Below are 27,921 nucleotides of genomic sequence, written 5' to 3' on the forward strand. Positions count from 1 at the left end.
GAGAGAGTTGGAAAAAAAGAGAACACTCCGTTTTCTGCTCAGAGTGGTTCCTAATTGCCTATTTCTTCCAGTCACAGTGATCAGGCTCCAAGTAAGTCTATATTAAGTAAACCATATGTGTCTATATGTGTATATACACTCCTTTTAAAACACTTCTGAGTTTCAGATTCCCTTGTACAAAACTCAAAACACCAAGATCTGCTCGTGGGAGTTCTACTCAGGCTCCCAAACGCCCCTTCCTGTTTTTCTTGTATAGCAAAGAGCAGTATTTGCCCCACTGCCTATGAAACACAGGGCAATTAAAGGCACACTGTAAGATATTCTTACAGTAAGGACACACATCTGTCCCCAGAACACTGCTTGTTAACTGTTGCTCATTTTGTTCACAGAAGCAAGTTGTGAGGTCAGAGATGTATCTCTCTGTTTTTAATTTTCCTCTACACAATGAGGATTTCTCAGAGCTGGAAATATCTGCTGATAGAAAAGACTAAAGAAACAAAATGTTTGGGTTTTTTTCTATTCAGTGAATAAACTGGATAGAAAACTGCTATACAGCTAATGATTGGATGAGATGCTCTCATACCAAGTGCAAGGTCCTGCATCTGGGTCAGGGCAATCCCATGCACTGATACAGGCTAGGCAGTGATGGGCTTGAGAGCAGCCCCAAAGAAAAGGACTTGGGGGTCCTGGTGGATGAGAAGCTCAATATGAGCCACCAGTGTGCACTTGCAGGCCAGAGAGCCAAGCAGAGCCTGGGCTGCAGCAAGAGAAGTGTGGCCAGCAGGGCCAGGGAGGTGATTTTCCCCCTCTGCTCTGCTCTGATGAGACCCCACCTGGAGCAGTGCATCCAGTTCTGGAGTCCATGTTACAAGAAGGATCTGGAGGTGCTGGAAGGTGTCCAGAGAAGGGCCACCAGGATGAGCAGAGGGCTGGAACTCCTCTGCTATGGAGACAAACTGAGAAAGTTGGGGCTGTTCAGTCTGGAGAAGAGAAGGCTCTGAGGAGACCTTCTTGTGGCCTTCCAGTATCTGAAGGAGGCTACAAGAAAGCTGGGGAGGGACTTTTTAAGGTGTCAGGTAGTGATAGGACTGGGGGTGAATGGAGCAAAACCAGAAATGGGTAGATTCAGATTAGATATTAGGAAGAAATTCTTCCCTGTGAGGGTGGTGAGACACTGGCACAGGTTGCCCAGGGAGGTGGTGGAATCCTCATCCCTGGAGGTTTTTAAGGCTAGGCTGGATGTGGCTGTGAGCAGCCTGCTGTAGTGTGAGGTGTCCCTGCCCATGGCAGGGGGGTTGGAACTGGATGATCCTTGAGGTCCCTTCCAACCCTGACAATTCTGTGATTCTGTGATTTTTACTTGAGAGACTGTATTTTATCTGACATCTCTTATCCATTATTTTTGCCCCATGTAGGACAGCTCACTGAGAAGAGACTGGTTTCTATGTAGTTGGATTTCTCCCAACCTGAGCCCACTGAGGTAGGACTGGTTTCCATGTACTTGGATCTCTCCCAGACTGAACTCTCTTGCATTATCCGTCACTTACAGCATTCATTATCAAAGTACTGCACAAGGGTGTAAGCTGCAAAACACCAAGAGATTTGTTGGACTTTGGAAGAGATTTTATGACACTTGGGATTACGAGCAGCACTCTGAAAGAAAAATGTTTTTATTTCAAATGTGTCACTTTCTGGATGCCTTGAATCCAGATGAAGCTTCTCATACCCAGAGTAGTTCATCTCACCGCTCATTCTTTAACTCCCATTTGCTCTGAGCTCTAGCATCTTCTACACATCCATCTGAAGCTGGAGTCTCCAAACTTTTATAGCAACGAATTCTCCATCATGTAACTTAGGGAAATGTAGTTGCTCTTTTGTTGTTGTTGTTGTTGTTGTTTTTTAATTCCCTTTTCTATCTGTGCTACAAACAGAAAGCCTGTGCTTCCTCCACACCCACTCTCCTTGCCAGAAGCCTCACTGCAACTTCCTGTCAGTTTTACACACTCTGCTGTGAGCTTCCTCTGAACAAAAGTTTTATCTGAGCGCACCACGTTAACTATTTGTTTACTAAGTGTTTCCTAGGGACATAAGCACACATTTATTTTTGACCTTTATCAGTTAATCCTTTTGTAACTGGAAAATATTAGCAACACTCAAGATAGAGAGAGAAAAAATATCACTTGCATTACTTAGACCTGAAACTACAGAAGGTTAAGAAAAACTGTAATTATTTGCAGGCAATAGGCATCCTGCTTTGTGTCAGCAGGGCTAATGATAGGCTGTTCACATTGAAAAACAGTGGCACATTGCACTTCTAAAACACCCTTCATCAACGGGTCTCAAAACTCCTCTAGAAGCGAAAGAAATACTGCCAAGATATTTACATTTCCAGTTCTTGATGGTCTAAATTAACTTAAGAAGAACTACAGTATGGGTTTTGACCCACCTATAAGCCGTAACAAACCCATGGCTCCTGCTTGGGGCTTACAAAGAGAACTTGAGGGGAGAGGGAGTTGTGTTATCCCGACGCAGACGTTGCTATGGAGCATGAGGCATCTTCAAAAACATCTGACAGGGCTGGAGACAGGGGGACAGATCGCCGGCCTGGTAGCGCCAGGCAATCTTGCGCTCCGGACTCCAGCTTTGACACACTTTGCCAACCCCTCAAATACTACATTCACTCGTGCTCCAACCCTCAGCTAAAAACCTCCCAAATCCAAAGGGTCCTACACGCCCACCCACCCTCGCGGCTACTGCGGGCAGGCCGGGGGCTGCCCAGGAGAGGCCGCAGTACCGCACTTCGGGCAAGCTGGCCCGGCCCAGAGGTGTTCCCAGCCAGGGCAAGGCCGCCCATGCAGCGACCATCCCTTCCTAGCTGCCCTGCCCTGCGCTCCGTCTGAGTATGCGTGCCCGCGGCTGGCGAGAGGCTACCCCTACCCCGCCAGAGCGATCGCGCCCCAGCAGCTTCCCTACCACCAGCGGCCCCCGTTCGCGGGGCGGGGGCTGGGGGTGGGGAGGCGTGGGGGGAGGGGCGGGCGCGCGGTGCCTCGCGCCTGCGCACAGGGAGGGGGGCGGCGAGGTCACCCCTCCCCTCCGCACCGCCCCCGCCGCGCCAGAGCGAGGCTGGGCGTGCGGCGTCACGGCGACGGCCCCAAGCCGCGCCCCGGTACAGGCAGCGAGAGGGAACGGAGCGGGCGACGGGCGGAGCGCAGCGGGCTCGGCCGGCGAGGCGGCGGCGGGGAGCGGAGGCGCTGTCCGGTAGGTCGCGGCGAGGAGCGTGGGCCGGGCCGCTGGGCTGGTGGTGGGGTGGGGGAGCGGCGTGTCTGGTACAGGTGGCGCGGCGGGGCGGGGACGGGGCTGGTGGGGGCGGCGGAGCGGGGGGGGGTAAGTGGCGGTGGGGAGCGGCGCGCCGTGAGGGAAGGGGCGCGAGCCTGAAACATGGCGGAGGAGGAACTGGGAGCCGCCGCCTCGTCCGGCCTCAGGCACAGGGGGACACCGCGGCGGGGGGGGACGCCGCAGGGGTTGGGGGCGGGCGGGGTGGGGAAAGGAAGAGCAGGGCGGTGAGGGCCACCCGCTGCCAGCCGGGCCGAGTGTTCGGCCCTGCCCTGTGCCGCCAGCCCCCTCCCGCCGGTCTCCGGAGCAGAAGTTGGAGCGGAAGCGGAAAGTTGTAACCCCGCAGCTCGGGGCCGCGACGTGGGGCCCGGCTGGGTGTAGGGAGGGGCGGGTGACGCCCGCCTCGGCCCCGCCGCGGGCGGGGAAGGGGACGGTCCCCGGCTGCCGTCGTCGTTGTCAGCGGGAAGTCCGAGCTGGAGCCCCACCTAGTCCGGTCGTCGGGAAGAAGCTGCGCGCTCTTTCCGGCCGGTGTGTGGGGGAGAGGTGGGGGGGAACAGGCCGGGTGCGGCCGGCCGGGCAGACCGCCCAGCCCGCCGACCGCCGGTCCTTGTGCCTGGGGTAGCCACCGAGTGGGACAAACAGGCAGCGTCGTGGCCGGCGAGGTCCTCTCTTGCTTATCGCAAAATGAAAAGGAAAAGAGGATGACAGGGATGTTCATCTCGTCTGAACACCCCACCACCCGTGTCAAAGCAAATGGAAAAATTTGACTGACACTTCCTGCGCCAAACCCGGCCGATAAGCCTGAGATGCATCGTACCCTTCTGCGCCTGTTTGTGAAGAAGCAGGGGAAAGAAAGAGAAGTTTACAGAGGGGAAAATAAAACCAAATAGAAGTCTTTTCACTCTGGCCTTGGATTTTTAAAAAAATGACAATAAGCCAAGGTTTCCTGCAAAAAAGATCAGTGTGCTTTTACTCCCATTTCTGCCTTAAAGGGATGGGTTGTGCTATTCAGGGTAACAAAAAAAAAAAAAAAACCAACAAAATTGAAGTGTTTTTCAGTAGTGTTGCAGGGTATGATAACAAGGTGGTATAGTGCCAAGAGAGAGTATTTCAGAGATGTTTAACTTGAAAATTACCCAGGTCGCGTGTGTGTGTTCTTGCATTTAAGTGTTTTGATTAATGTAATTTGTCATTTTTGTCATGTAACAGCTATATCTTAACCCAGTGTGAAATGTGTGGATGGTGTACGACAAAGACTTCTACTCTTTCACAGTAAAATATATGTTGAAATTACTGTTACAAAAAAAGACAGACACAACATGCTCTTCATAAATTATAATTAAAAGGCTAAGAAGCAATCATATTGTCTTATGTAACAATGTAACCATTCAACCCCAAATTTATTTCCCTTTGGAAAAGTATCTCTTTCCTCATTTATGGAAAACTTGAAAAACTAATCAGATAATCATCTCTTGGATGACTTGCCTCTGTGTTAAAATCGCACGCTTTTGAAGGAGAAAAAAAAAAACAACCAACCACCAAAACTGCTATAGTCAAGTGGTTTTCCTTTATTCATCACATCTTTTTTTGTTTTTTGTCTTGCTCAAAGTCAGTCCTGTAGACTTCACTCTAGCTAAAAATACTCGAGTTCAGTGGAGGTTACCTTGGCTCTTCACATCAAAGGCTTTACAAATAAACTCTGGAACTAATTAGATGCAATGTTTTATACCTTGGTACCTGCATATTCTCAGGGATGCTTCTTGTAGTGGTTTGAACTACTTCAAGTTCAATTTGAAACTGTAGCGTGAAGCTTTATGATAGCTAAATAAATGAGTTTTGAGTCGCACTAGACAATATAAATGCTGTGTATCATTTTTTTCAGCAAAGCTGATCTTACTTGGAGCACCTGTCTTGTCTGCCTGGGGGTGAAATAATCTGCGAAACAGTTGAAAGACTATAAGTGCAAAACCAGAACTTGTATATGGGCAAAAAACAACCCCAATTCAATAATCTTTTACTGTCTTTACCTATGTTTCTGTCATCTATTACTGCATACATGCACCAGATGAGTTTTCTGAGTGGAATTAAAACTGTGCATTTTTGTTCCAAAGCTCTGCTGTAGGACAGTTTGTCGAAAATAAATCTGAAGTGAGCCATGACAGTTCTCTTTGTGCTGTGCCAGTTTTGCAGAGTAAAACCGACTTTCTTTTTAATTGAGAGTCTTTCTGGAACAGAGGCAAACAGATGGGAATCTAGGTGAGGGCCTGCAAAAGGAGAAATTACTTGTATAGCTGCGGAAGGAAGTGTGCTGAAGACTACAGTGTAGCTTGTGAGCTAACAGTAAATGGGACTGGGAACTAAAATAAACAGTTGTCCACCTATCATCTGGGATGTGGGAAGTGAAAGAGTCACAGAAGTGCTTGAGTACTTGCTGCTATAGTGCCAATCCTGTCATCTGCAGGGCTCCAGTAGCTGCTTGGATTTGGGTATGGAGAGGTGCTCTTAAGAGTATCTTATAGATGAAACCAGGCACTTTGTCCTTGGGTGTGTGCTAATAGAGTAGGCAGGTCCTTAGTGAATTGGCCCATCTAAGTAACACTTAGCTGACTCTCAGATAACTAACTGACATCTGTAAGTTGCTGTGAGTTTTAAAAAATTGCTGTCTTAATAACCAGATCACTAAGCATATCCTGTGCAGCAGAAGTTTGTGTTTAGCTTGTGGCTGGGACTCTTGCCACTTGTCTCTCTCAGAAAAAATAGAAAAACAGACTGAAGTGCACCAGGTACTGTCAGTGTACTGAATCCCTTCTGAGTTGGGGCAGGCTTCTGCTGTGTTCTGTTGCATCTAGATCAGGTAGAGGGATATTTTAGACAGTCTCTGTGTTTGGAGAGATGAAAGGGGTATCTACAGTAATCGCACCTTCATATTCAAAGGCAGACTTTGTCTTCCTACTTAGACGTGGTTAAGATGGTCATTTTCCATTCTTCTTGTGTAAAGCAGAGAAAAAGGAAGGGTTTCTTTTCTTACTTGAGTGCTGTTAGTAGGGAACCTGTTTTCTAAGTTCAGCAGTTGACTGCAGGTATCTTTAGTATCTCACTTAAAGCATAACATGTATCGCTTTCTCCTTAGGTCCTGTCAACCATGAGAAAACTGAGTGAAACAGGCATAGTAGAGGCAAGTCTGATGAAGCTATGGCAGTTTGCCTGTAGTAGGAAAGCATTATTTGGAGAAAGTCAAAGACCTCCTTTGCTGGTACAAACTGTTTCTTCATATTGAATGAGACTACTTTCAAAAGCCATGGTAGATTCTGACCAGAAGCTCTCATCTCAAGCTTTAGAATGCCTAAAGAAACACTGGACAACTGAAAGTGAAAAGATACTCTTTTTTTTAGCTATTGTGTGTACCTCTTTATGTGTGCTGTAGAGAGCTGCTGACATGCTGCATGTTCCTCTCTTCTAGCAGCAAAGAAAGGAAGGGAGGCTATCAATATTGTAAAGGTTAAAATCTGCCTATTAGGCAACTTTTGAAGTACAGAATGATTTAGGGGCCCTCTAGCTATTCAGAATCAAAAGCAATATTCTACTACTGGAGAAGCAGAGTGAAAGTGACTATACTACTCTCTAGGAAGGTCTGTAGAAGCTGAGGGAACTTCTAAGATGTGAACCAGGAAGAAGAGGAGGCGTTTGACAATATCTTGTACACTGTTGCACTCCGCCTCCTAGTTAGTCATCTAAGGACTTGATGTTACTTGAAGTAAGTTCCTGCTGTGCAACCATGAAAAGAGACTGCCAATTACAGTACATACGGTTAATTCGTTTCTGACCAAGGGAGGAAGGCGAGACCATAGTGCAGGAGTGGGACAGCCTAGCCCTTCTGATGGGCTTCCTGTGTCAGAAAAGCAGCATCTTGGGTTTCTTTCCAGCCTGAGATTCTCTTCATGCAACCCCTAGTTTCTTAGATCACTTCATATCATTCCTGCAGCTATGGTAACACAGGAAGGTGTCTTAAATTTGAATGACTTGACCAGGTCTTCTGCAAAAGGGATATTGTGTGCCACTGTTACTCACTCATGAAGTAATCTTCAATATAACTCTAATCATAGGGATGTGAGAAATTTTGTATTGTTAAATTTCTGGACAATATTGAAGCACTGTAACAGGAGAACAGTTAATTTACATAACTGAAGACAAAGCAAGCATCTGTAGTTGTAATTCTTGTCTTTGAGAAAAGAAACTGAGGTGAACGTGCTCCTTGCAACAAAATTTGTTGATATTCAGGTGAATACTACCCTTACTTGCTTTAATTATGACAGTTATTGTTAAGTATTGATTTCAGTAGGTAATCTGGATTAAAGGAAAATAATTGGTTTGACAATACTTCCTTTATTGTGGCTTACTTCATTACTTTGTGAAATTGGATGGTGAAAGTTTTTTACTTAAATGAATTTTTGTATCCATTGGCCAAATAATGTACATTGGCTATCCAGCTCTTCAGTGAATCCAAAATAACTTGTGAATACAGATAGTCCCTGCAATTGTTTCTTCTTTTTATTTTTCTCAGTATTAGTTATCTTAGCTTTTGACGTTTTGTCCTAATTTTTTCCCCACTCATAATGTCTGGTTCTGCAGCCTAACCAGTTGTGCCTTTTCACTGCAAACATGAAGAGTGATTTCTTAAAAGCATTCTTCATATATCAGAAAGAAACCAAAAGAGTACCACCACATCTGTGTTAAAGATGACCTACAGATACACACAAGTTACCTGTGTGGAGCTCAAGAGGGAAGGTACAGGAATTGGAAGGTGTTCTGAGGTGTGGCACTTGAGCACTGCCAAAATCAGTTTTCAGTGGTTGTAGGGCCAGACCTGCCTCTAAAGTTTTTGTGTATGGTCAGTATTTTTTGTTTGAGATGAAGCTGGTATGCTGAACAGTGCTTGGCCTGCATCAGAACCCAGACAATATGGTACTTAAGCTGTGCAGTTCTATGGTCCTTGCTTGGAGTTAATCACAATTCTAGAACATCTCATTTGATACTTCCCCCAAAAGTGATTCATTAGAATGTTAGGGGAAAGCTGCACCGTGTCTTGTTTTTCCTGAATATGGAGAGAGGTAAACTGGAATGTGGAATGGAAGTAATCTCTTAAGTGGAAGTTACCCAAGAACTTTACTCTGTGCAATACAGTATTTAGGACTAATTTGTTTGTTTATAATGTGACATTTATGGTTGAGACTGAGCCATGCATGGCTGTGTGTCCAGACTTCTGTGATTAGTTAAGTGTGGGAGCAAGCCAACAACATAACTGTGCAGGAACCTCTTTTATTAATCTTGCAGATGTGAAGTGGTTAAGGTGAATTGTGAAGCGTTGTAAGATGCAGTCAGCAACCCTCCTCAGATGTTTCATTGCAAAGATCTTTCATTTTGTATGTCTGAAAGCTTGATTGACAAATTGACCCATAAGCACAGCCTACTTTGCTTCATGTGATTGCTTTTGCATGCAATATTGCTGAAATACAAGTGTGCAAAATCTTACCTTTCACACTTCTGGAGTTGTATTTACATAGTTAGCATGTGTAAGAATGTATTGTCTTTCTGTGGCCCTTCTGATTGTTTAAATGGAAAATTGATGGGCAGTAGGCATTCTGTGAGTGTGGTGGTATTGTTTCCATTCGGGAGATGATCCTTTTGTTACTTAATGTTGATTGGTGCAAGTGTACAGAAAATGCTGTTTGTTTTCATAGGGTTTCTGATGAGTGGCATCAGAAATGAGTTCCTGGCAAATACGAATTTATCTTCAGAACTCTTGCACATACTATGCTATTACACAGATGAATTTTCAGGGTGGTTTTGTCTCAACAGTATTCACTAAATACAAGTATACAATTTGAGATGCCTTGGTCTTGTGTTCTTCGTGGGCTGGGAAATGCTGTGTTAAAAATCCAACTTTTTGTTAACATCAGTCATTTGAGAATATGACATGCTTCTAGAAACTGATGGCAAATTGTCATCTTAGCACTTGGTGGAACCAAAGAGACTGTGTAGTAATCATGTAGATCAAGGAGCACTGGATGAGGCAAGAACTGCTAACTGTCTTGCTGGAGAATCACCCATTTCTCTGATGTATCTTTTTTTGCTGACGTAGATAAGGTGGGATGTCATCAAAGAGAGGCACTGTTACTTAATACAGATCATCCTGGGCGTGGAGGGCAATAGGTCCATGAGACTATGAAATAAACAGGCATTCATAATTTCCGCTTAACTGGGTGCTTGGTCTTCAAATACTCTTATTATGATGTGCAATTTCTTGCCTTTATTTAATATATGAATACTAGAGAGAAACAAACATTTATGACTGATACGGAATCACAGAATATTAGAGGTTGGAAGGGTCCTCCAGAGATCAAGTCCACACCCCCTGCCAGAGCAGCATCACCCACGGTAGTCCATACAGGAATGCATCCAGGCAGGTTCTGAAAGTCTCCAGAGACAGAGACTCCACAACCTTCTTGGGCAGCCTGCTCCAGGGTTCCATCACCCTCACTGTAAAGAAGTTTCTCCTCATGTTGAGCTGAAATCTTCTATGTTCAATTTGTCTCCATTGTTCCTTGTCCTATCACTGTGCACCACCCAAAAGAGCCTGGCCCCTTCCACTTGACACCCACCCCTCAGCTCTTGATAGACATTGATCAGATCCCTCTCAGCCTTCTCTTCTCCACACTAAACAGCCCCAGGGCTCTCAGTCTCTCTTCACAGGGGAGATGCTCAAGTCCCCTAAGCATCCTCCTGGCTCTCTGGTGGACTCTCTCCAGCAGGTCTCTGTCTCTCTTGAATTGGGGAGCCCAAAACGGGACACAGGATTGCAGCTGTGGTCTCACCAGGGCTGAGTAGTTATTTCTGCTCATTGTATGTTTTTACTTTATTGTTACCATTTCACCTCTCCTTTATTTGAGAAAATTCGTTGCCTTTTTTGTGTGTTTAAATGATCCTCTGTGGGTGTTTTTCTGATCTCCCTAAACCTTTCATTTCAGGAAACACCCTAAGCTGAACTGAAGTTCAGCCAGAGATCTCCCATAGAAAATTGAAGTGTGGTAACTGAAGTTCTACAAAATCTGACTAGCTGGAAAAAAAAATTACTTTACAATGAAGTACTTGAGGCCACTGTATGTGCTGCTCTTTGGCATCTTTTTGAGCTGTGTGTTGCTTTTCATTAAACTCTTAAGAGTAATCTAAGGAGAAAAGTGCTGTATCTATGTGAGTAGGAATTAAACTGAGAAAATAATATTTCTTGTGAAGCCTGAAGTGAAAAAGATCAATAGGTTGTATGGTTTTATTCTTGAAGAACAAAGGAACAAAGAAGTCTTGATGCTGCCTCTTCCTTTTCTTCTAGAAATCTGTGTCCTGTCTAGATGAAGAAACAACATTAAGGGCATGTCAGTTTGGACTTAATTTAACTACAGTGACCAGTATCTTGAACAAGGTGCAGTCTTGCTCACTGAAGTTACATCCTGCATCTAGCCAGAGGCAAGATGTTAAGACACAGTTTGCAAGTACTGTTCTTCTATATCCACTTGAAAATACTTATATTTTCAAGTAATGCAGTTCTTCCATTACGTAATTTTATTGTGGACTACTTTTTAAATGAAATTTGGTGATGTAAATTTCATGGAGAAAAGCTGAAGCCTCTTCTGGAAGCTGAATGCGGAATCTGCTGCGATAGTAGAAGTGAAAGTAAGGAACCATTCACAGCCTTATCTACAGAAAGTTGAAGCAATAGATCCCAACAGCTTTAAAAGAGCCACGTGCAGGGTGAAGTGGGAGCACTCTAAGTCATGTGGAAATACAGGACTGTGGTTTCATAAGGGATAAACTTCTGGAACAGTCAAGGGGGACTAAAAAGTCATTCTCTCACTTAAAAATATCTTTAAAAAAATCTTAAAAATATAGATTGTTTTGAGTTGCGTATATTTAACATGTTAGAAGTGAAACTCTTCTTCCATAAAAGGTTTAGGATATAGTAGTAACACTTCTTCAAAGACTTTGATTGTCATAGTCTAAGTAATGCACATTTCCTATTTGGAAAGGTCTTCCCATCCAGACCTCCAGAGCCAATTTTAAATTTCAGTGTGTTTTGGATGCTGTCTGATACCTTCTCAAAGTACTTGTTTGGTTTGACAAAAAGCAAAGTAAGTCTTAATGTACAACAAGTTTCTCCAGGAAATGGAAGCTTTGGAGATGCAGAGCAACTGCAAAGTATGGTCTAAACAAGAATTAGGGTGATGACAAGAAGATTCAAATAGACTCTTGTGGAGAAGACTAGTTTAACTGTCATTAATTTGATAACTAATAAAGATAGGACTATGGGGAATGCTGGAAGTGGGGAGATTCAGACTGGACGTGAGGAAGCAGCTCTTCACCATGAGAGTGGTGAGAACCTGGAATGGGTTGTCCAGGGAGGTGGTTGAGGCCCCATCCCTGGAGGTGTTTAAGGCCAGGCTGGATGAGGCTCTGGCCAGCCTGATGTAGTGTGAGGTGTCCCTGCCCATGGCAGGGGGGTTGGAAGTAGATGATCCTTGAGGTCCCTTCCAACCCTGACTGATTCTATGATCTAGTCCATGTAAGAAAAAGTGATGTGAGGCTGAGTGTAATTCACATCCATTTGGTTAAACTTACTTGGGTTTTTGTGTAGGTGTCATTGTGAGCTCAGGCTTGCAGGTGTGAATTGCTAACCTTTGGGTTCCTGCTCCAGACTGTCAGATTTCTCCCTTGCTTCAAAATTCCTGACCTATTAAACAAGGCCTGGGATTCTCTGAGATGCATTAGTTGCTCACAATGCGGGTGCAGAATTACTGTAGCTCTCTACTTGGCATGTTAAGATAAACCAGCATTCATTTTAGTGGGGGGTGTTGGGTGGGTTTTTTTTTTGGGGGGGGAGGGGTTTGGTGTGGGTTTTTTTTGTTGCTTGTTTGGGTTGGTTTTGGTGGTTGTGTTTTTGTTTTAAGTTTTTTGCCTTTTTTATGCTAATGGTTTAGTTTTAGGTTTGTTTTGTTAGTGGTTTTTTTTAGGGGGGGGTGGTGGAGGGGGTTGTTTGTTGATTGGGAGAGGGGGGTATTATCCTTGTCTGAAGTGACAACTTCACAGTTGCCTCATAAATAACCGAGTTGTGTGTGCACCTGAATAAAGGCAGAAATGTGGAGGTCAGCTTCTACAGCTATCATCTTCTAGTCAAGGTATGTTTGTGAGTTGGATGTTCCCAAGTTGCTACCATCCATGTGTTTAAGATGCTGCAGCCTTTCATCCAGCAACAGAACAGGATGTTCTGCTTAAGTTTCGGCTACTTCAATTAAGCATTTCAGACTTTTTACAGCCCCACCTTTTTCAGTGGATTCAGATAAGAAACTGTGACAAGGAGCAGTTAAGGTTGCACCTCTGTTATTGCAGAGGTAGCAAAACCATGTGGCAGAAGATGGAGGTTATTGCTGGGAGTTTGTCTACACTTTATTTCAAATTAACCTTAGAACAGATGTCTCAAGCTTTAACAAAAGAACTGTTTGTGAAATTAGGTATAATTTGGGTGACTTCCAGTGATGTTTGCTGCTCACGTTCGAGTACCATGTTTCTATTAGGGAAGTATTGATTGAAAGGTCAAAACAGGCATGAGTTACAATTACTTGGGACTTTGCTGGTATGGTTCATCTATCATGGAAGAACTAATTTTATTCCTCTTAATGAATGGTGGTAGCTGGTATTCTCATTTTGCATAGAATTGGTGTCCTTTCAACAGACAGAACTTCTGATCTTAATTAAAATGACGTATGGGAATTTGTAACAACGCTTTCCTGCTACCAGCCTGCTTTGTAATAGAATTGCTGTAAATCATACTGTGGAAGGATGCTTTGTATATAAAGGGCTGTCTTAAATGGCCAGTAAGAAAAAGATCACATAAAAATGAAGGAAATCTCTCTATCTGTGCCTTGAAGATGTGTTACTAATCTAAAAAAGCTGAACTGAAACCAAACATTTAATAACAAAGACAGTTCAAATAATGATATTCTTGTATGCAGGCTCTGGCATTGCCAGGGGTGTACATGGTGTGTGGGTTTTGGAGAAAAATAGACAGGAGGGGCGAAAATTCAGATAGGATTGGGATTGCAGTTGAACTGAGCACTGCCTTATGTCTGTAGAAGGAAACCTGATACAAAGCTTCACTGGTTCAGCAGCCAGCGTCACAATCAGAGCAGAGCTAAGATTGCCAGTTAGGCAGATATCACGTGGAATTTGAGGCCAGGTCTTGTTTCTGCAACAGAAATTAAACTGCCTTTCTCCAAAGGAGAGTACCTTAAGCCAGCTGGCAACTTTATTCTTGAAGGAACTTCCAAGCTGTACATGAGTGCGTTTTTACAAGAGATGTATCTTGCCTCTGAAAATTCCTGTGCTGTAATTGCAGTCCTGCTGATTCTAATGTTTTTTGTAGCTTGCAAGATATTTACTGTAATAATTATGAGGGCAAACAAATACTTATATCTGCTCTTTATCAGAAGGATGCATATCAGGTAAATTATGTTGGGCATACCGGGATGTGGCTGTCTGTTGACTGGTAAAAGTTTAGAAGTAAATAATTCTCTGTGATGACTATACAGCCAAATTCACAGCAGTAAATTGCTGCCTCGGTTCTCAAAACTTGCTGTATGGCTGAGTATTTAGCTCATGTGTAGCAAGATACCTTAATGTGGTAATTATGCATTCTTCTGCTCTGCTCCACTCTGGTGAGATCTCACCAAGAGTACTGTGTCCAGTTTTGGAACCCCTATTACAAGAAGCATCTGGAGGTGCTGGAATGTGTCCAGAGAATGGCCATGAGGGTGATCAGAGGGCTGGAGCTCTTCTCCCATGGAGACAGAGTTGGGGCTATTCAGTCTGGAGAAGGGAAGGCTCTGAGGAGACCTCCTTGTGGCCTTCCAGTACTTGAAGGGGGCCTACAGGAAAGCTGGTGAGGGATTTTTTAGGGTGTCAGGTAGTGACAGGGCTAGGGAGTAGTGGATCCAAGCTAGAGGAGGGGAGATTTAGATTAGGCATTAGGAAGAAGTTCTTCACCATGAGGATGGTGAGACACTGGCACAGGTTGCCCAGGGAGGTGGTAGAAACCTCATCCCTGGAAGTTTTTAAGGCCAGGCCAGATGGATCTGAGCAACCTGCTGTAGTGTGAGGTGTCCCTGTCCATGGCAGGGCGGTTGGAATTAGATGATGCTTGAGTCCCTTCCAAGCCTGACAATTCCTGACAATTCTGTGATTCTTTGAGTAGTATTTCTAAAAATCAGAGTGGTTTTCTTTTGTGCTAATTATTTGCCTGGATTTTCTTTACCAGCATAAAAAACCATTTGTAATGCAGTTTCTTGAGGACTTCTGAGGTGATAGTTTTAGCTGGGAACCTGCTACACAAGCAAGTCTCATGGGAGGCAGTGGCTAATTTACAGAAATAGGCAGAAAATACAAACCTATGGCAAACAGTCATCAAAAATAAGAACAGAACTGATAAATGCTACAAACCCAATTTAGGCTTAAATGGAATATAAGCTTAGGTTTTATAAAAGGCTCCAAGTCTGAGTTGACACATTGGAATTTTTGCACATAGTCGAAACTTGAACTCAGTAAGTGTTAAAAGCACAGCAGTTTTTAGAAGCTTATGAAAGTTCATTACATCACTTGCTTTGAAATGACTTTTTTACACTTCCTATGAAACAACTGCAAGTTGCACATGCTTGTTAGTTTCTCACATTGGGAAGTTTCGTCTTGAGATATCTCACCAGTGGCTTTAATCAGGCCAGTTTGCATCCTTAGAACATGCATTAAGTTTGTTCAGAAGAACAAAACCAAACCAGATTTTATTCAGCTGTATTCATTATATACAGTGAAAGTAGTCACAGACTCACAGAATGTCAGAGTTTGGAAGGGACCTCCAGAGATCATTGAGTCCAAGCCCCCTGCCAGAGCAGGATCACCCAGGGTAGGCCCCACAGGAATGCATCCAGGCAGGTTTTGAAGCTCTCCAGAGAAGGAGACTCCACAACCTCTCTGGGCAGCCTGCTCCAGGGTTCCATCACCCTCACTGTAAAGAAGTTTCTCCTCATGTTGAGGTGAAATCTGTGTTCAAGTTTGTCTCCATTGGTCCTTGGCTTATTGCTGTGCACCACTCAAAAGAGCCTGGCCCCCTCCACTTGACCCCCACCCCTCAGCTATTGATAGACATTGATCAGATCCCCTCTCAGCCTTCTCTTCTCCAGACTAAACAGCCCCAGGGCTCTCAGTCTCTCATCATAGGGGAGATGCTCAAGTTCCCTAATCTCACAAGTAAGCTCATGTTAACTGCGTTGTGGAAATCGTGCCTGCATGCAATATTAATTGAGGTAGTGCCCTGCAGTGAAAGGAGGAAAACTTGCTTAAGCTGCTTCTGTGGGTAAGTGTCCCTGTGGGCAGTTGAAGGAGCAACTTAAACCTTGGTGCCATGTTTGTGCTGCAGTAACTTCTTGTCAGGTTTGCTGCTTTTAGCCTTGTTTACCAAACAGTTGACTTGCTTCCAAAAGTCTACATTAGTAATTAAATAGCTCTGCTTCTGGGAGTCTTAAGTATGAAAGCTTTTAATTAGACCCAATCAATTTTTTGGTTTGTCATGTCTTCAGAATCAATTTCGAATTGTGTTTTCTATATATAAGTGTGGAAGTCTGCTCTAGAGTATTTTAGGTGGGGTTGTTTTGTGTTTTGTTTTGTTTTTTTTTAATATATGCCACTTACCCTTTTGAGCAACTCTTGAGTTGATTAATTCCTAAGGCATCTAAAAGTTGGTGAAAATGAGCAGCTTTCCTCTTTGGCTTAGATTGTCAAGGTGCTGCTTATGCATTGAAATTATTCTGAAAACAAAACAGAAAAGAAACCCACATTAAAAAAAAAAAAAAAACACAAACAAAAAATCCAACCAAATAAAAACCCCACCCCACAAAAACCTAAAGCTTGGATTTGAAGGATAAGAATTAAGGACTTCGCCCCCTTACATGCAAGTATTTGGGAAATACGAAGAACAGGACACATCCCCCCTTCTCTAGTTGCTTCCCTGAAGAAGGGGTTCTAAACCAAGAGACTCAGTGTAGTGGAGTGTAGATGGAACAGACCATTAGAAAGATTTATGTTTGGCAATCTGAGACTGCTCTTCTACCCAAAGTGGGAAGCATCTTATCTGGAAAGACTTAATCCTTTGACCTTGGTTGGTCCTGTGACTGCAGTAGAGCTATTTTTCCAAATGTCTGACCATTGTCATCCTGTTCCATCTGAGTCCCCTCTCTGAGAAGCATTTTTTTTTTTCTTCCCTGTTTTTCCCCTCTACTGCTAATTGTAAGCAGGATAACCAGTCAGGTAATTTGCTTTATCTGTTATTCTAATGTTTGAAACTTTATTTTTTATTTTCCTCATGCAAACAAGTTGAGATTAAATGGGAGGACTATTCCCAAGGCGGTTTAAACAAAGCATCTCTTTCTGACAGATAAATGTGCTAGGGCAGAGGGATTATGAAAATTTTAGTGAATACACTGCAACATCACAATACAACCAGAATGTCAGGGCCTGAACAAGATCATGGTGTCTGTAAAGTGCTGAATAATCACAATCCCTTCTGAAAATGATAATGCTTCTGGGAGGGACTATTTGTTTAATTCCATACCTGAACAACTAGTTCACATAGCAGGTCTCAGGGGTATCTTCAAGTAATGACTGTATTTAGCTCATGTCTTTGGCCTGGGGCTGAGCTCTAGTTACAGCTTCATTTGGTTTAATATCACTTGGAAAATTTGGATTATTTGGTTTCCTGTTCCTCAGACATGTAACAAAGTTTAATCATAAACCAAAATTTGAAGCTGAAAGAGCTGAAACAGAACTAAATTCCACCTAAAAACACCTCCACTACTCACTTTCATATTGAGCTCAGTTACCAATGGTATTTGAACTTTCCTGAATTTTTAATTGTGTGGTTTCTTTTTAAGAAAAGCTTTATGAGCAGCGAGAGTGTGGTTTCTTCGTTCACCACTAAAGTTGGGTTTCTTATTCCTCAGCTTTCTTGGCATTATCACTTTGGTTGTCTTTTTCTGGAGATGTGCTTCAAGAAGTATCTGATGGCTGGATATCAGGAAGGAAGGGACAGTCTCTGGTCACTTGTGCCCTGTGATAGGACAAGGGGCAATGGATGGAAACTCCAGCAGCCAGGAGGTTCTACCTCAACATGAGGAAAAACTCCTTTACTGTAATGGTGACAAAGCACTGGAACAGGCTGCCTAGAGAGGCTGTGGAGTCTCCTTCTCTGGAGCCTTTCCAGCCCTGTCTGGATGTGTTCCTGTGTGACCTGTGCTGGATTCTATGGCCCTGATCTGTCAGGGGAGTTGGACTGGAAGATCTCCAGAGGTCCCTTCCAACCCCTAACATCCTGTGAAATTGTTCAAGAAAATGTCTAAGGAGACTTAGTTTATCTGGTAAGGGCAGAAGTGGAAGGCAAGTTCTGCATTCACAGCCCTTGACAGATGTGAAGTATTTAAGACACTTCATTTCCAGCGACTTGTCCTGGTTAAACATTTTCCCTTCTGCTCAAGCAGGTTTATTCAAAGATCTGCTCATCCTTCAAAGAGAATCTTTATTGGGAAAAATGTTCAGGTGCATATGAAGCTCTTGCTTCTCTAGTTATCAAGTACTTTAAGAAGTATGTCATGAATCATAGAATTGTTAAGGTTGGAAGGGACCTCAGGGATCATCTAGTTTCAACGCCCCTGCCATGGTGAAGAAGTGGAATTAAACAGTTACATTAATGCACCGCACTAATGCATTAATGTGTGTGTTAATTAGAAACAGTAATAGCAACAGAGTAGCAAGAGAGGCTGTGCAGATGTGGTGGTTTTAGGACTGTTGTATTTCAAGAAGTATGTTACTGAAACTTCCAGTTACTGAAGTGCCACTGGCAGTTAATGGACGCAGTCTGAAAGTGAATTCTGTTTCTGAAGGATTGTGTACTTGGGGAGAGCACTGGAATCTAACTTGTATGAAAGTCTTCCTTGAAGAAGCATAGCTTCCCTTGATTTTCTATTTCCAGCTAAATCTTGCATCTTCAGAGTTCACAGTTATGTCAAATATCTCTGCATATAAATGCTTGACTCGGCTGTTCAAAGCCAGTGCCTGCTCCAATTAAGAGGAATTCTGCAGGATTCCTACTTTATTGTTTAGTACCTGTGTAAAGACCACAGTTGGCAGTATTTTCCTGCCTGAAGAGGGAGGAGCAGAAAAATGAAAAAGCAAAGGAAGTTGTCATTGCTCTCGCTCCTTGTAGGTCTGTCACTTTAAATGTAGCCAGACTTCAAAGCAAAATTTGCCTTAAAATAGACTCCACTATATAAAGAAAACAAGCTGCTTACTTAGTTTATTTTGTAAGAATAAGTTTAAACATAGTTGTATTCAATTGTTGAGTCCTTCAGTGGATACTTCTTATTGACTGCCCAGTAAACATGGCGGGGTTGCTCAGTTACCATAGCCTCTTCATTTCTGTTGTGTCCCTTTTGAGTGTATCTGGTTTACAGCCCTGAAGTTGGATGATTTGGGGAGTGCAGACAGGTGGTGTTGTTGGACTTCATTCTAGAAATGCTGACCCTGTTGCAGTGTAGCTGTGCCTGTGGAATGCTGAGCTGTAGACAAGGAAACACGCAAACCTAACTGTCTCCTCATTTGAATGATTGAGGTTTTGTGATCTAATGATTCTTTTTACTCTGTTCCAGTTCATGCAATCGCTTTCTCATAGTGCTAGTTAGTGCAGCCTGCAAAAATGGTTAGGATTTTCTTTTTTTTTTAGGTGCTATATTGGGGTCTGTCTTGACTGTACAAATGGTTTCATAATTATATGTTCTTCCAACATTCTTTCAGTAACAGCTTCTCAGGAGTGGAAGGGGATGAAAATACGTGAAATGCCGGACCAGACTTTCACAGAATCAGAGAATCATTGAGGCTGGGATAGACCTTGGAGGTCATCAAGTCCAGCCTATGACTTACCACCACCACATTGACTAGACCATGTCACTAGCAGAGATACTGCATGCACTAAGTCTAGTACCTGTTTTTGAATGGCTAGATAAGTACTTTCAGTCTTTTTCAGGCAGAAAAGGAAATCCATTAGAAGTTTGAGCTTCCATCTCGGGTTTTATGGCTTGCATCTCTTTCAGCAGTTGAACTTTTTGCTTTAATGTATTGCTTGAGGCTTAATGTCTTCTGTTGTTTCAGCACTGGATGGAGCTGAATGCAATATTAGTTCCAGAGAGGAATGTTGTGTCAATCTGAAAAGTAATGTAAGAGCATGATTGAGGTTTAAGATTCCCACATGCAATATGATCAAATGAGCCTGAGCTAGATGAGAGTCAGGTCAGGCTAGTTGGAAATGACTGGCAAGTCAAGTTCAGTCAGATCAGAGCCCTACCTCAGTCTGTGCTACGCTTGCAGCCATCATGCACTCTGGTCAGTGAAGAGGTCTGTTAGGCCTTTATTACACCAAATAGCATGGTAGGCTGCAGTGTCCTGAAGCAGCTCCCAGCTTCATAGAGGTCATGGGCTGACTTCAATCTGCTACTGATACTTAATACAATGCTGCTGTCATGCCAGCTTCAAAATGGAAGTGCTGGCCGGAGCAAAGTATTATGGGGATTGAAGTTCAGATTGTAACATGAGAGGCTTTCTGTTTCAGTTGCTGCTTTTGGTTTTTGGGGTTGGGGTGTTTGTGTCTTTTCTTCTGGGTGGGCTGTGGGTTAGGGGGAGGTTGCTGGCCTCTGCTGCTGCTTCTGCATTTTACTGTGCTTTTCTTCAAACAGGATAAGATAATTGTGCATCTAACCATCTCTTTGAAGTGTCTTTATCTCAGCCCAGAATATTTGTGTTTTGTTTTGGGTTTTGTTTTGGGCTTTTTGTTTCTCTTTCTCCTATCTGTGTGTGGGGAGGTGACGTTTCTAAGTGCAGGCACTGTTAACCCAGGCCTATGGACTGGTGGCTGCTTTGCTGAGGAGGTAAAGATGTGTAACCAGGAAGGTTTTCTTGGGAAAGATCTTAGTTAGGAATTTTTTCTGTTCTGTTAGAAAACAGAGGAAGGTGAAGTGACATCACCAGGACTGCTGGTCAAAGCCCATGAGGTGGTAGGTCTTAAGTGGGAGCAGAGGATAGATGGTTTTTCTACTGGATATCCTTGGTGAGTTAAGAAGTAACTGTGGAAATGTTGTTGTGGAGAAAGAGGAAGTGGTTGAGGTCCCATCCCTGGAGGTGTTTAAGGCCAGGCTGGATGAGGCTCTGGCCAGCCTGATCTAGTGTGAGGTGTCCCTGCCCATGGCAGGGGGGTTGGAACTGGATGATCCTTGTGGTCCCTTCCAACCCTGACTGATTCTATGAAGTCTCCCTGTGTCATTAGTATTCACATTGCTCATTTCCCAAGCTTGGAGGGAAGGACAGAGAAACATTTGAGTGTATTGCAGTGACTTTCAAACATCTTCAAAAAGCTTTTTGCTTAGGTGCTTGAGAGATTAAATATCATGGGTAACCTAGCTGTAATAGTGTATTTACATATATGCTTTATTTATGTACCACCAGTAGTGAAATCAGCTGCAGAGGGTTGTACAGTAGTGGGTTTATATAGAACTGAACTTCCAAAGCTGGATGCTAAAAGAAGCTTTGGCTTGGATTAAATACCTGAATCCCTGTTTGAGAGCCAAAATGGAATTCACGGTCTCTTAGTAAAACAAGTTGTTAGCTTGGTTCCAAATCCTCCAGGATTTGGAATTTTCTTCAAGGACATACAGAACATTCAGTAAGAGAAAGTCACAAATTACTCAAAGCACTGGGTGAAAACAGATATTTGGTACCTGCTGGTTAAGTTCTGTTGCTTCTAAATTTCTGTCAGCCTTCATTATTGATATTTCCTTAGTTGCTAACTTCAGACTGGAGAATTCAGCTTAAGCTGTTCTTTTAAAGACAGTGAAATTGCTGCAGTTCACCTAGATTACTGTACTAGAATTTCCCCTACACCCACTAGATTTATGTCATTTTAGTGACACCTTTCCAAAAATAATGATATAACTGAATGTTTGTTTTAAAGAAGTGACAGGTAATGTAGTTAGAAGCTTAACTTGTCATGGGTTTGAAAGGTATATTTCAGTGCAGTTAGGAGACAATCCTCTGTTCCTGTTCTTTGTAGAAAGGGTGGACAACTCAGAGGTTTTTGGATCTAACCAATATTTACAGTGGTGCCAAATAGATGCGGCTTGAGGTGTGAATGGTGGTGGTGGTCCATGCTGCCAAAAAAAAAAACATCTGTGTAGGGAAGGAAACCTCACTCCTTAAGTCAGGAGTGAAATGATGTTCTATTAAGTATGAAAATCGCTGAAGCTTCTCCAAATGTATTGGTAGCAGAAGTCTGCAGTGAGCTCCTTTGCTGGATATAAGGTTGTTTCATTATGGCTTGCCTCTTGCAGTCTTTATACTCACTGAAGGTGCAAGGAACAGTTTAGATAAAGTTGGAAGATTGTTAGGTGTTTGCAAGAAGAAAATTAAACAGGAAATAGCCTCTTTTTTTCTCAGTCTTTTGACCATGTTGAATTAATCTCTGATGGCAAAGATAAAACTAATATTTGTGTAAATCACCTTTGCATTTTGTGCTAAACACCAAACAGATGGTGTGACTCCAGATGTGCTGTGAGATTGCTGCTGATGAGAAAGGTCTTTCTAACTTCCACTGTCTACCTTTTACAAGCACCTGTGTTGGATTCTCTGCACATCACCTCTCCTGCAGGTCCCAAATTATTTGTCAACCCGGGAGGGTTTTGCCTTTCTGCAATAGCAGAGAAAGGGAGTGAATGGGTGACTTGATAACAGCTACAACTCCTGCAGAAAATTTACTGAGACCTTCCTCTCAGGGCAGAAGTAATAGTCCTGTTAGCTCAGTTGTTAGAAGGACTGTAAGACATGGGAGTTTGAGCAGCATGACCCAAAGACATGTCCCAAAAATCTGTGGCCTTGTTTTGTTTTGCGGGTCAGTTTTCTACACAGGTGAGCAAGCAGGTCTGTCAGACTGCTGTAGGCAGCCCCACTAGGTAGTGTTGAAGAAGAGGTCTCAAAAGAGTATTTTGGTTGCCTCCAGTTATTTATGAAACTACAGCCATTACAGCTGTGGTTAGATATCTAAACATAATCAACTTTCAGACTTAAGAAGGGATGTTACTGAAAACAGGCTTCTAGGATCCTGCTCTTTGAAAAAATTGCTTGCTGGGAAAAGGTTGGTTTAGTTTTCTTACACAAGTTTGTCTCTTTTGTTTAGCATTTAAGTGTTTCAGAATGAGCAAATGCATACTATCTCCTCTTGGATAATTGTTTTCTATCAGTAGTAACTGTTAGCTTTACTGTAGTAGGTTTTATTCAGTATTTCTTTCTGTGAGAACAGTAATGAGCTAGAGGAAATACTGTATCTGGTGGTTTGCAGCGCTTTATTGTAGCTGCATTAAGAGCTGATAGTTTAAAAGTGCCACTGTATTAAAAATTAACTAAGGCCTTTCATCAAACACTGCTTGGTGAACTGAATTACAGTGCCATGGTTGTACTATGTACAGAGCAAACTCTGGGTCAGTAGATGCAAACTTTGGGTGCTATTTCAAGTAAATGACAATAAAGAGATGCTGTTGCCTGAAGAAGTTTCACATTCTGGTTTTGTTTAGGGTTTTTTTGTTGTTGTTGTTGGTTGGGGGCTTTTTTTGTGTGTTTGGGGTTTTTTTTTGGCATGCTGATGCTTTCAGTTCTTCAGAGGAGACTGGAGACATTTGATGCATGTCAGCCTATATGAACAAAGTAATTTACATGTTTGTGTGTATGAATTTGCAAAAACCTGTGTGATATGAAAGAAGGGTGGGTATGGATGAGGAGAGGATGTAGTAGCTGTGAAATTCAAGAGACAAGGTTTATAATTACCGTATCAGTACCATAAGTAACAAACATTAGCAGCTGTTCGGGCAATCATCTGTTCAATACTGTGAAAGCAGTGAATGTAAAACTGCAAGCTCTTCAGGCATCTCTGTGGCTTTTGGGAATATTTGTTTTGGTCTGTTTTTGCAAAAAACAGTGCAAGCAACTTCTGAGTGAAAGAAAGATGGTAAGAAACCTGTGATCTACCTTAATGCTTGCTGTGACTAGAGCTGAGAGATGTTATGAACTTGATTGCACAATTAGAAGAGTTTTTGTATGTTTCTGGAAAACATTGGTGAGATGAAATGCATCTTACTGGATGGTATGCTGTAATCCAAGTAATTGGCCTATCAACTGAAGTAAATTAATTTCTATGTCTGATTCTTCCTCGCAGTAAATAACAGAGATTAGTCCATCCAGCGGCCCCTGAGGAAGTGATATGCACACATGGGTGTGTTTTTCCAGATACTTGTGTGCTTTGTTTGACACACCTCTGGTATTTGGGCAGAGAATCTTTCCCTGTTCTTGCCTTTTCTCTAGCTTCCTGCTTCATAAGATGTAAAAACCCATTTAAAAAACTTCCCAAGTCTGTACTCTCTCGACTATGAAACTAGACTAGAGAACACATGAATCTTCATTATGTGTTAAAATCCTGGTAACAAGAAAGCCATGGGTGTACTTGAGTTGTGCTAGATGAAACTGTTGCATCATTCAGCAGTTACTGTGTCTTGAATAAACATCCACAGTTCCCATAGCCTGAAGTAATTGAAGTGACATCCTGCTTCTGTTATGCCTGGTTATAGTGGTATACCTCCTGTATTGATCAGTTTAAAATCAATATTTCACTGTTCATGGCTTGTTATATATGTACAATCTTAGAGTAGCTGTAGAAATGTTAAAATAGTTGTCCTGTTGATGAAAATGGTCAAAAATTTATTGTTTTTTAGGTATTGAGGGTGATTTATCTCTTGCATCATGCGTGAATACAAGCTAGTGGTTCTTGGTTCTGGAGGTGTCGGAAAGTCTGCTTTGGTAAGTAATTGGTGAGGCAGTTGAGTGCATTTCCTTAGGCTTCTCATGTATTGTTTCTCTAATATGCTCCTTACTAGCCTATATTTCTTTCATGTGCACAAATAAACAAAAGTACTGACTGCTGAGGGTTCCTGGCTAGAGCAGGTCTGTGCTTTGCTGGGTGAATCCACCTCATTCATCGGTGCACTCTGACTTGCTGCTATCTTTGTAGAGGATTGGCTGATGGTGGTTGGCCAGGTCTTTGCCTGTCTTACAGAGTGAAGTGTATAGCCACAGCATTGTGCAAGGTTTCTGTCTTCACAGAATCACAGAATGTTAGGGGCCAGAAAGAACCTTGAAAAGTCATTTAGTCCCCTGCCAGAGCAGGATCACCTAGAGCAGATCACACAGGAACACATCCAGGTGGGTCTTGGATATCTCCAGAGAAGGAGCCTCCACAACCCCCCTGGGCAGCCAGTTCCAGTGTTTTCACCTTCTCAGTGAAATTTTTTTTCCTGATGTTTACATGGAACTTCCTTCACCTATAGGTCTGTGAGTACTGAAGGCTGCTTCACAAAACATACAACGACCTGGTCTGCCTGTGTCTGGCCTTGGTAACTTCTGTCTCTAGAAATGTCTTCAAAGTGCAGTTTGCTAAATGTTTGATAGCAGTCTCTAAAGCACTACTTCTTTTAATGCAAATACATATTTGCATGTTTTCTAGAAAATACAGCATGTTTTCTCCATCTCTTTTCCAAGCAGGTGTACAGCTGTGCAGTTAGTGGATTATCAACCATTGTTTGCAAATGTTCTTGTATGTCTGTTAAATGGTTACAGAAAAGTTTAGCCTGACATAGACTAGCACTGGAAAAGTTCACAGAATATGATGTTCTCAGCTCACTTAAGAACTTTACATCTTTTGGTTTATATTGTACAGTTTATAATAAAGTAGGGCTTAGAGGGCCGCTCTGTTAGCTAAGAACTATTCTCCTACAAAGTGGTTCCTAAAGTTAAATAACAGACAGTGTTAGATTGTGAAAGAACTTTTTCCCTTCACTACTGAATTCTTTATCTTACTGCAGCATTTCTGGATTTGAATCTGTCTGCTCTGACTTGGCCATTTAAGTTTTAAAGTTCCATCTGACTTGTGCTAAAAACATCCCCTACCTGCTAGGTAGACAGGAATACCTTACTGAGTTTAGTTAAAACTAGTAAATGCTGTTGGTTAGGGGTCTTTTTACTTTAATTCCTGTGCTGGCAGATCACTGGATGTTAGGGGTGGAAGGGCCCTCTGGAGATCTTGCAGTTGCAGTCCAACGCCCCTCCCAGAGCAGGATCACAGAATCCAGCACAGGGCACACAGGAACACATCCAGACGGGGCTGGAAAGGCTCCAGAGAAGGAGACTCCACAACCTCTCTGGGCAGCCTGTTCCAGTGTGCTGTGACTCTTACAGTCAAGAAGTTCTTCCTCATCTTGAGGTGGAACCTCCTGTGCTGGAGTTTATATCCATTGCCCCTTGTCCTAAGTAGCAGGAGACACAAGAGTTCTAAATACAAGCATAAAAGCCACACTGCTGTACAGTGCCCTCTTCAGCTAAAAAGCTAATGATGCTTCCAAGAGTTAGACAAACCTTAAGTCAATGCATGTTTTAATTCTTGTGGTCTGAGCAAGAGTGGGTAAAGGAAGATATGTAGCATTGCTTCATCTAACAGCACTTAGTCATATACACCTAACTTCTTGTGATTTCTCCTAATTTATTATGTCAGTCTCTTAGTTTGCCTTCAAAAATGTAATGGATCATTGAGTCTACACCCTAGAACAGTCATTTCTTACAGTGGTTACCAGGTGTTGTTATGCAAGAAGAATCTTACAAGAAGTTTTTTGTGTTGCAGACTGTACAATTTGTTCAAGGAATATTTGTTGAAAAATACGACCCTACGATAGAAGACTCCTACAGAAAGGTAAATGCAAAAGACCTCTCTAGCGTCACCGAGACTTACAACCGCAGTACAGATTGTCAGTAGTTTGAGTCCTTGCTTGAAAAAGGGGATGCCTGGTAGTGCTACACAATGCCAGTAACTTAAGTTTAGTCTGTAAGAGCATCATTAAATTTCAATCTAAAAATAATTCAAGCCTAGCTTTTTAATGTTTAAGCATAATACCTTACTAGCTAGTAAGATAGTAAAAAATGGGAATTTCATTGTCAGAATTGGGAATTTTTATTTTTAATTAAAAAGTTACATGCACTACCACTTTCTAATAATATTACTGGTTTGTGTGTGGTTGCATCAGCAGGTAGCTTTGGACATGTATGTTGGAGGTTCTAAGCTTTGCTACTAGGAAAATCTGCTAAGAACAACTTCCTGCTCAACTTTAGAACACTGGAGACATCATACTGTATTCCTAGCAGTTTAACTGATAGCTTGATACACTTCCATTAGATGGGTTATTGTCTCATTAATAAGTTAACACAAACCCATCATCAATGAACAAACACAGTGGCCTGCTAGGTTCTCTCTTCCCATCATCAGCATGACAAGCTGAAAGGTCTGACTCTGTATCATCTTGAATCTCCATATTGCTCACTCTTCAGTTTCAGCTGAGGCTGATTAATATTCCAGGCTAAGATCATGTACATCTGGACTGCTATGAAAAGAGTTAACCATTTGGTGAAGCAGATTAGTTTTCAGCTGTGTCTGTTTCTTATCTGTATTACTTTTCAGATGCGTTGATCCTCTATGTGCCTCACCTTACAGCCACAAGTGCCAGTGTCTGTACAGGGGAGGCAAGATGCAAAAACTCTAGCTGTGAATGGGCAAAAACTGCAGGGCCTCCTCTCTCAGCACTGGACTACATTTACAATGGAATAAAGAGGCTGTATTAACAGCTGGTGCAGCTTCCAGCCACCAGAATTTCAGAGGAAGAATTAGTGAGAGCAAAATGATAATTTCATACTTGTTTTCTTCGACCTCATGGAAATCTGTATGCTGGAAAAAGCCCAGTCTGTTTTAAACATGGGCTTCCAGCCAAAGCTAGAACTCTTATTAAACAGACAACAACAACAACAAATTCTATATGGCTGCTTACTCTCTTCTGTGTTAGAGAAGCAGGAATTTTGGACCCTATCCCAATATTTGGTGCAGGCCTTTGCTGGGTCAGGCTCAATGAATGATGAAAATAATATTCACAAGCTGTATTAAAATGAAATGTTTCCTTTGTTACATATTTACATTCTTCAGGTCATACTAGATTCAGGATGTTTGCTGGGTGAGTTTTTCCAAGAACTGTTTCCATGGAGTCTGAAAAAGTAAAGCCATCTTAAGAAATTCTGCCCTATGCTAATTTGCTTTTTATTTTCATCTAGCATAGGTCTTACAGTGTTCCTTTTGGGTTTGGTCCTGAAATGACTATATATGAATATATCTCTGTATTATATTTATATGAATATGTCTCTGTATTATTTTTTTTTCAAATTAGGCAGCTTGTTGAAGTCTTGCTGAAGTCTGGACAACACTTTATGCAGTTGTTTTCTTCCACTCGCTGTTAATTGCAATTCTAACTTGTCTCTTGGTTTGTG

The 27,921-nt window shown here is 42.5% G+C and overlaps 1 protein-coding gene across 1 annotated transcript in view; it reads left to right on the plus strand.

Moving 5' to 3' along the window:
• The first annotated feature begins 3,222 nt into the window (after nucleotides 1-3,222).
• Nucleotides 3,223-27,921, plus strand: part of RAP1B (RAP1B, member of RAS oncogene family) — a 35,209-nt gene continuing 10,510 nt past the window's right edge. Inside the window, exons 1-3 of the mRNA XM_054399573.1 lie at nucleotides 3,223-3,258; nucleotides 24,279-24,363; nucleotides 26,237-26,305. Coding sequence (XP_054255548.1) covers nucleotides 24,307-24,363; nucleotides 26,237-26,305 — 126 coding nt within the window. The 5' untranslated portion in view covers nucleotides 3,223-3,258; nucleotides 24,279-24,306. The remainder of the gene's footprint in view (nucleotides 3,259-24,278; nucleotides 24,364-26,236; nucleotides 26,306-27,921) is intronic.

The sequence above is a fragment of the Indicator indicator genome, chromosome 3, assembly GCF_027791375.1.
Source record: "Indicator indicator isolate 239-I01 chromosome 3, UM_Iind_1.1, whole genome shotgun sequence".
In the NCBI taxonomy this organism is placed as follows: domain Eukaryota; kingdom Metazoa; phylum Chordata; class Aves; order Piciformes; family Indicatoridae; genus Indicator; species Indicator indicator.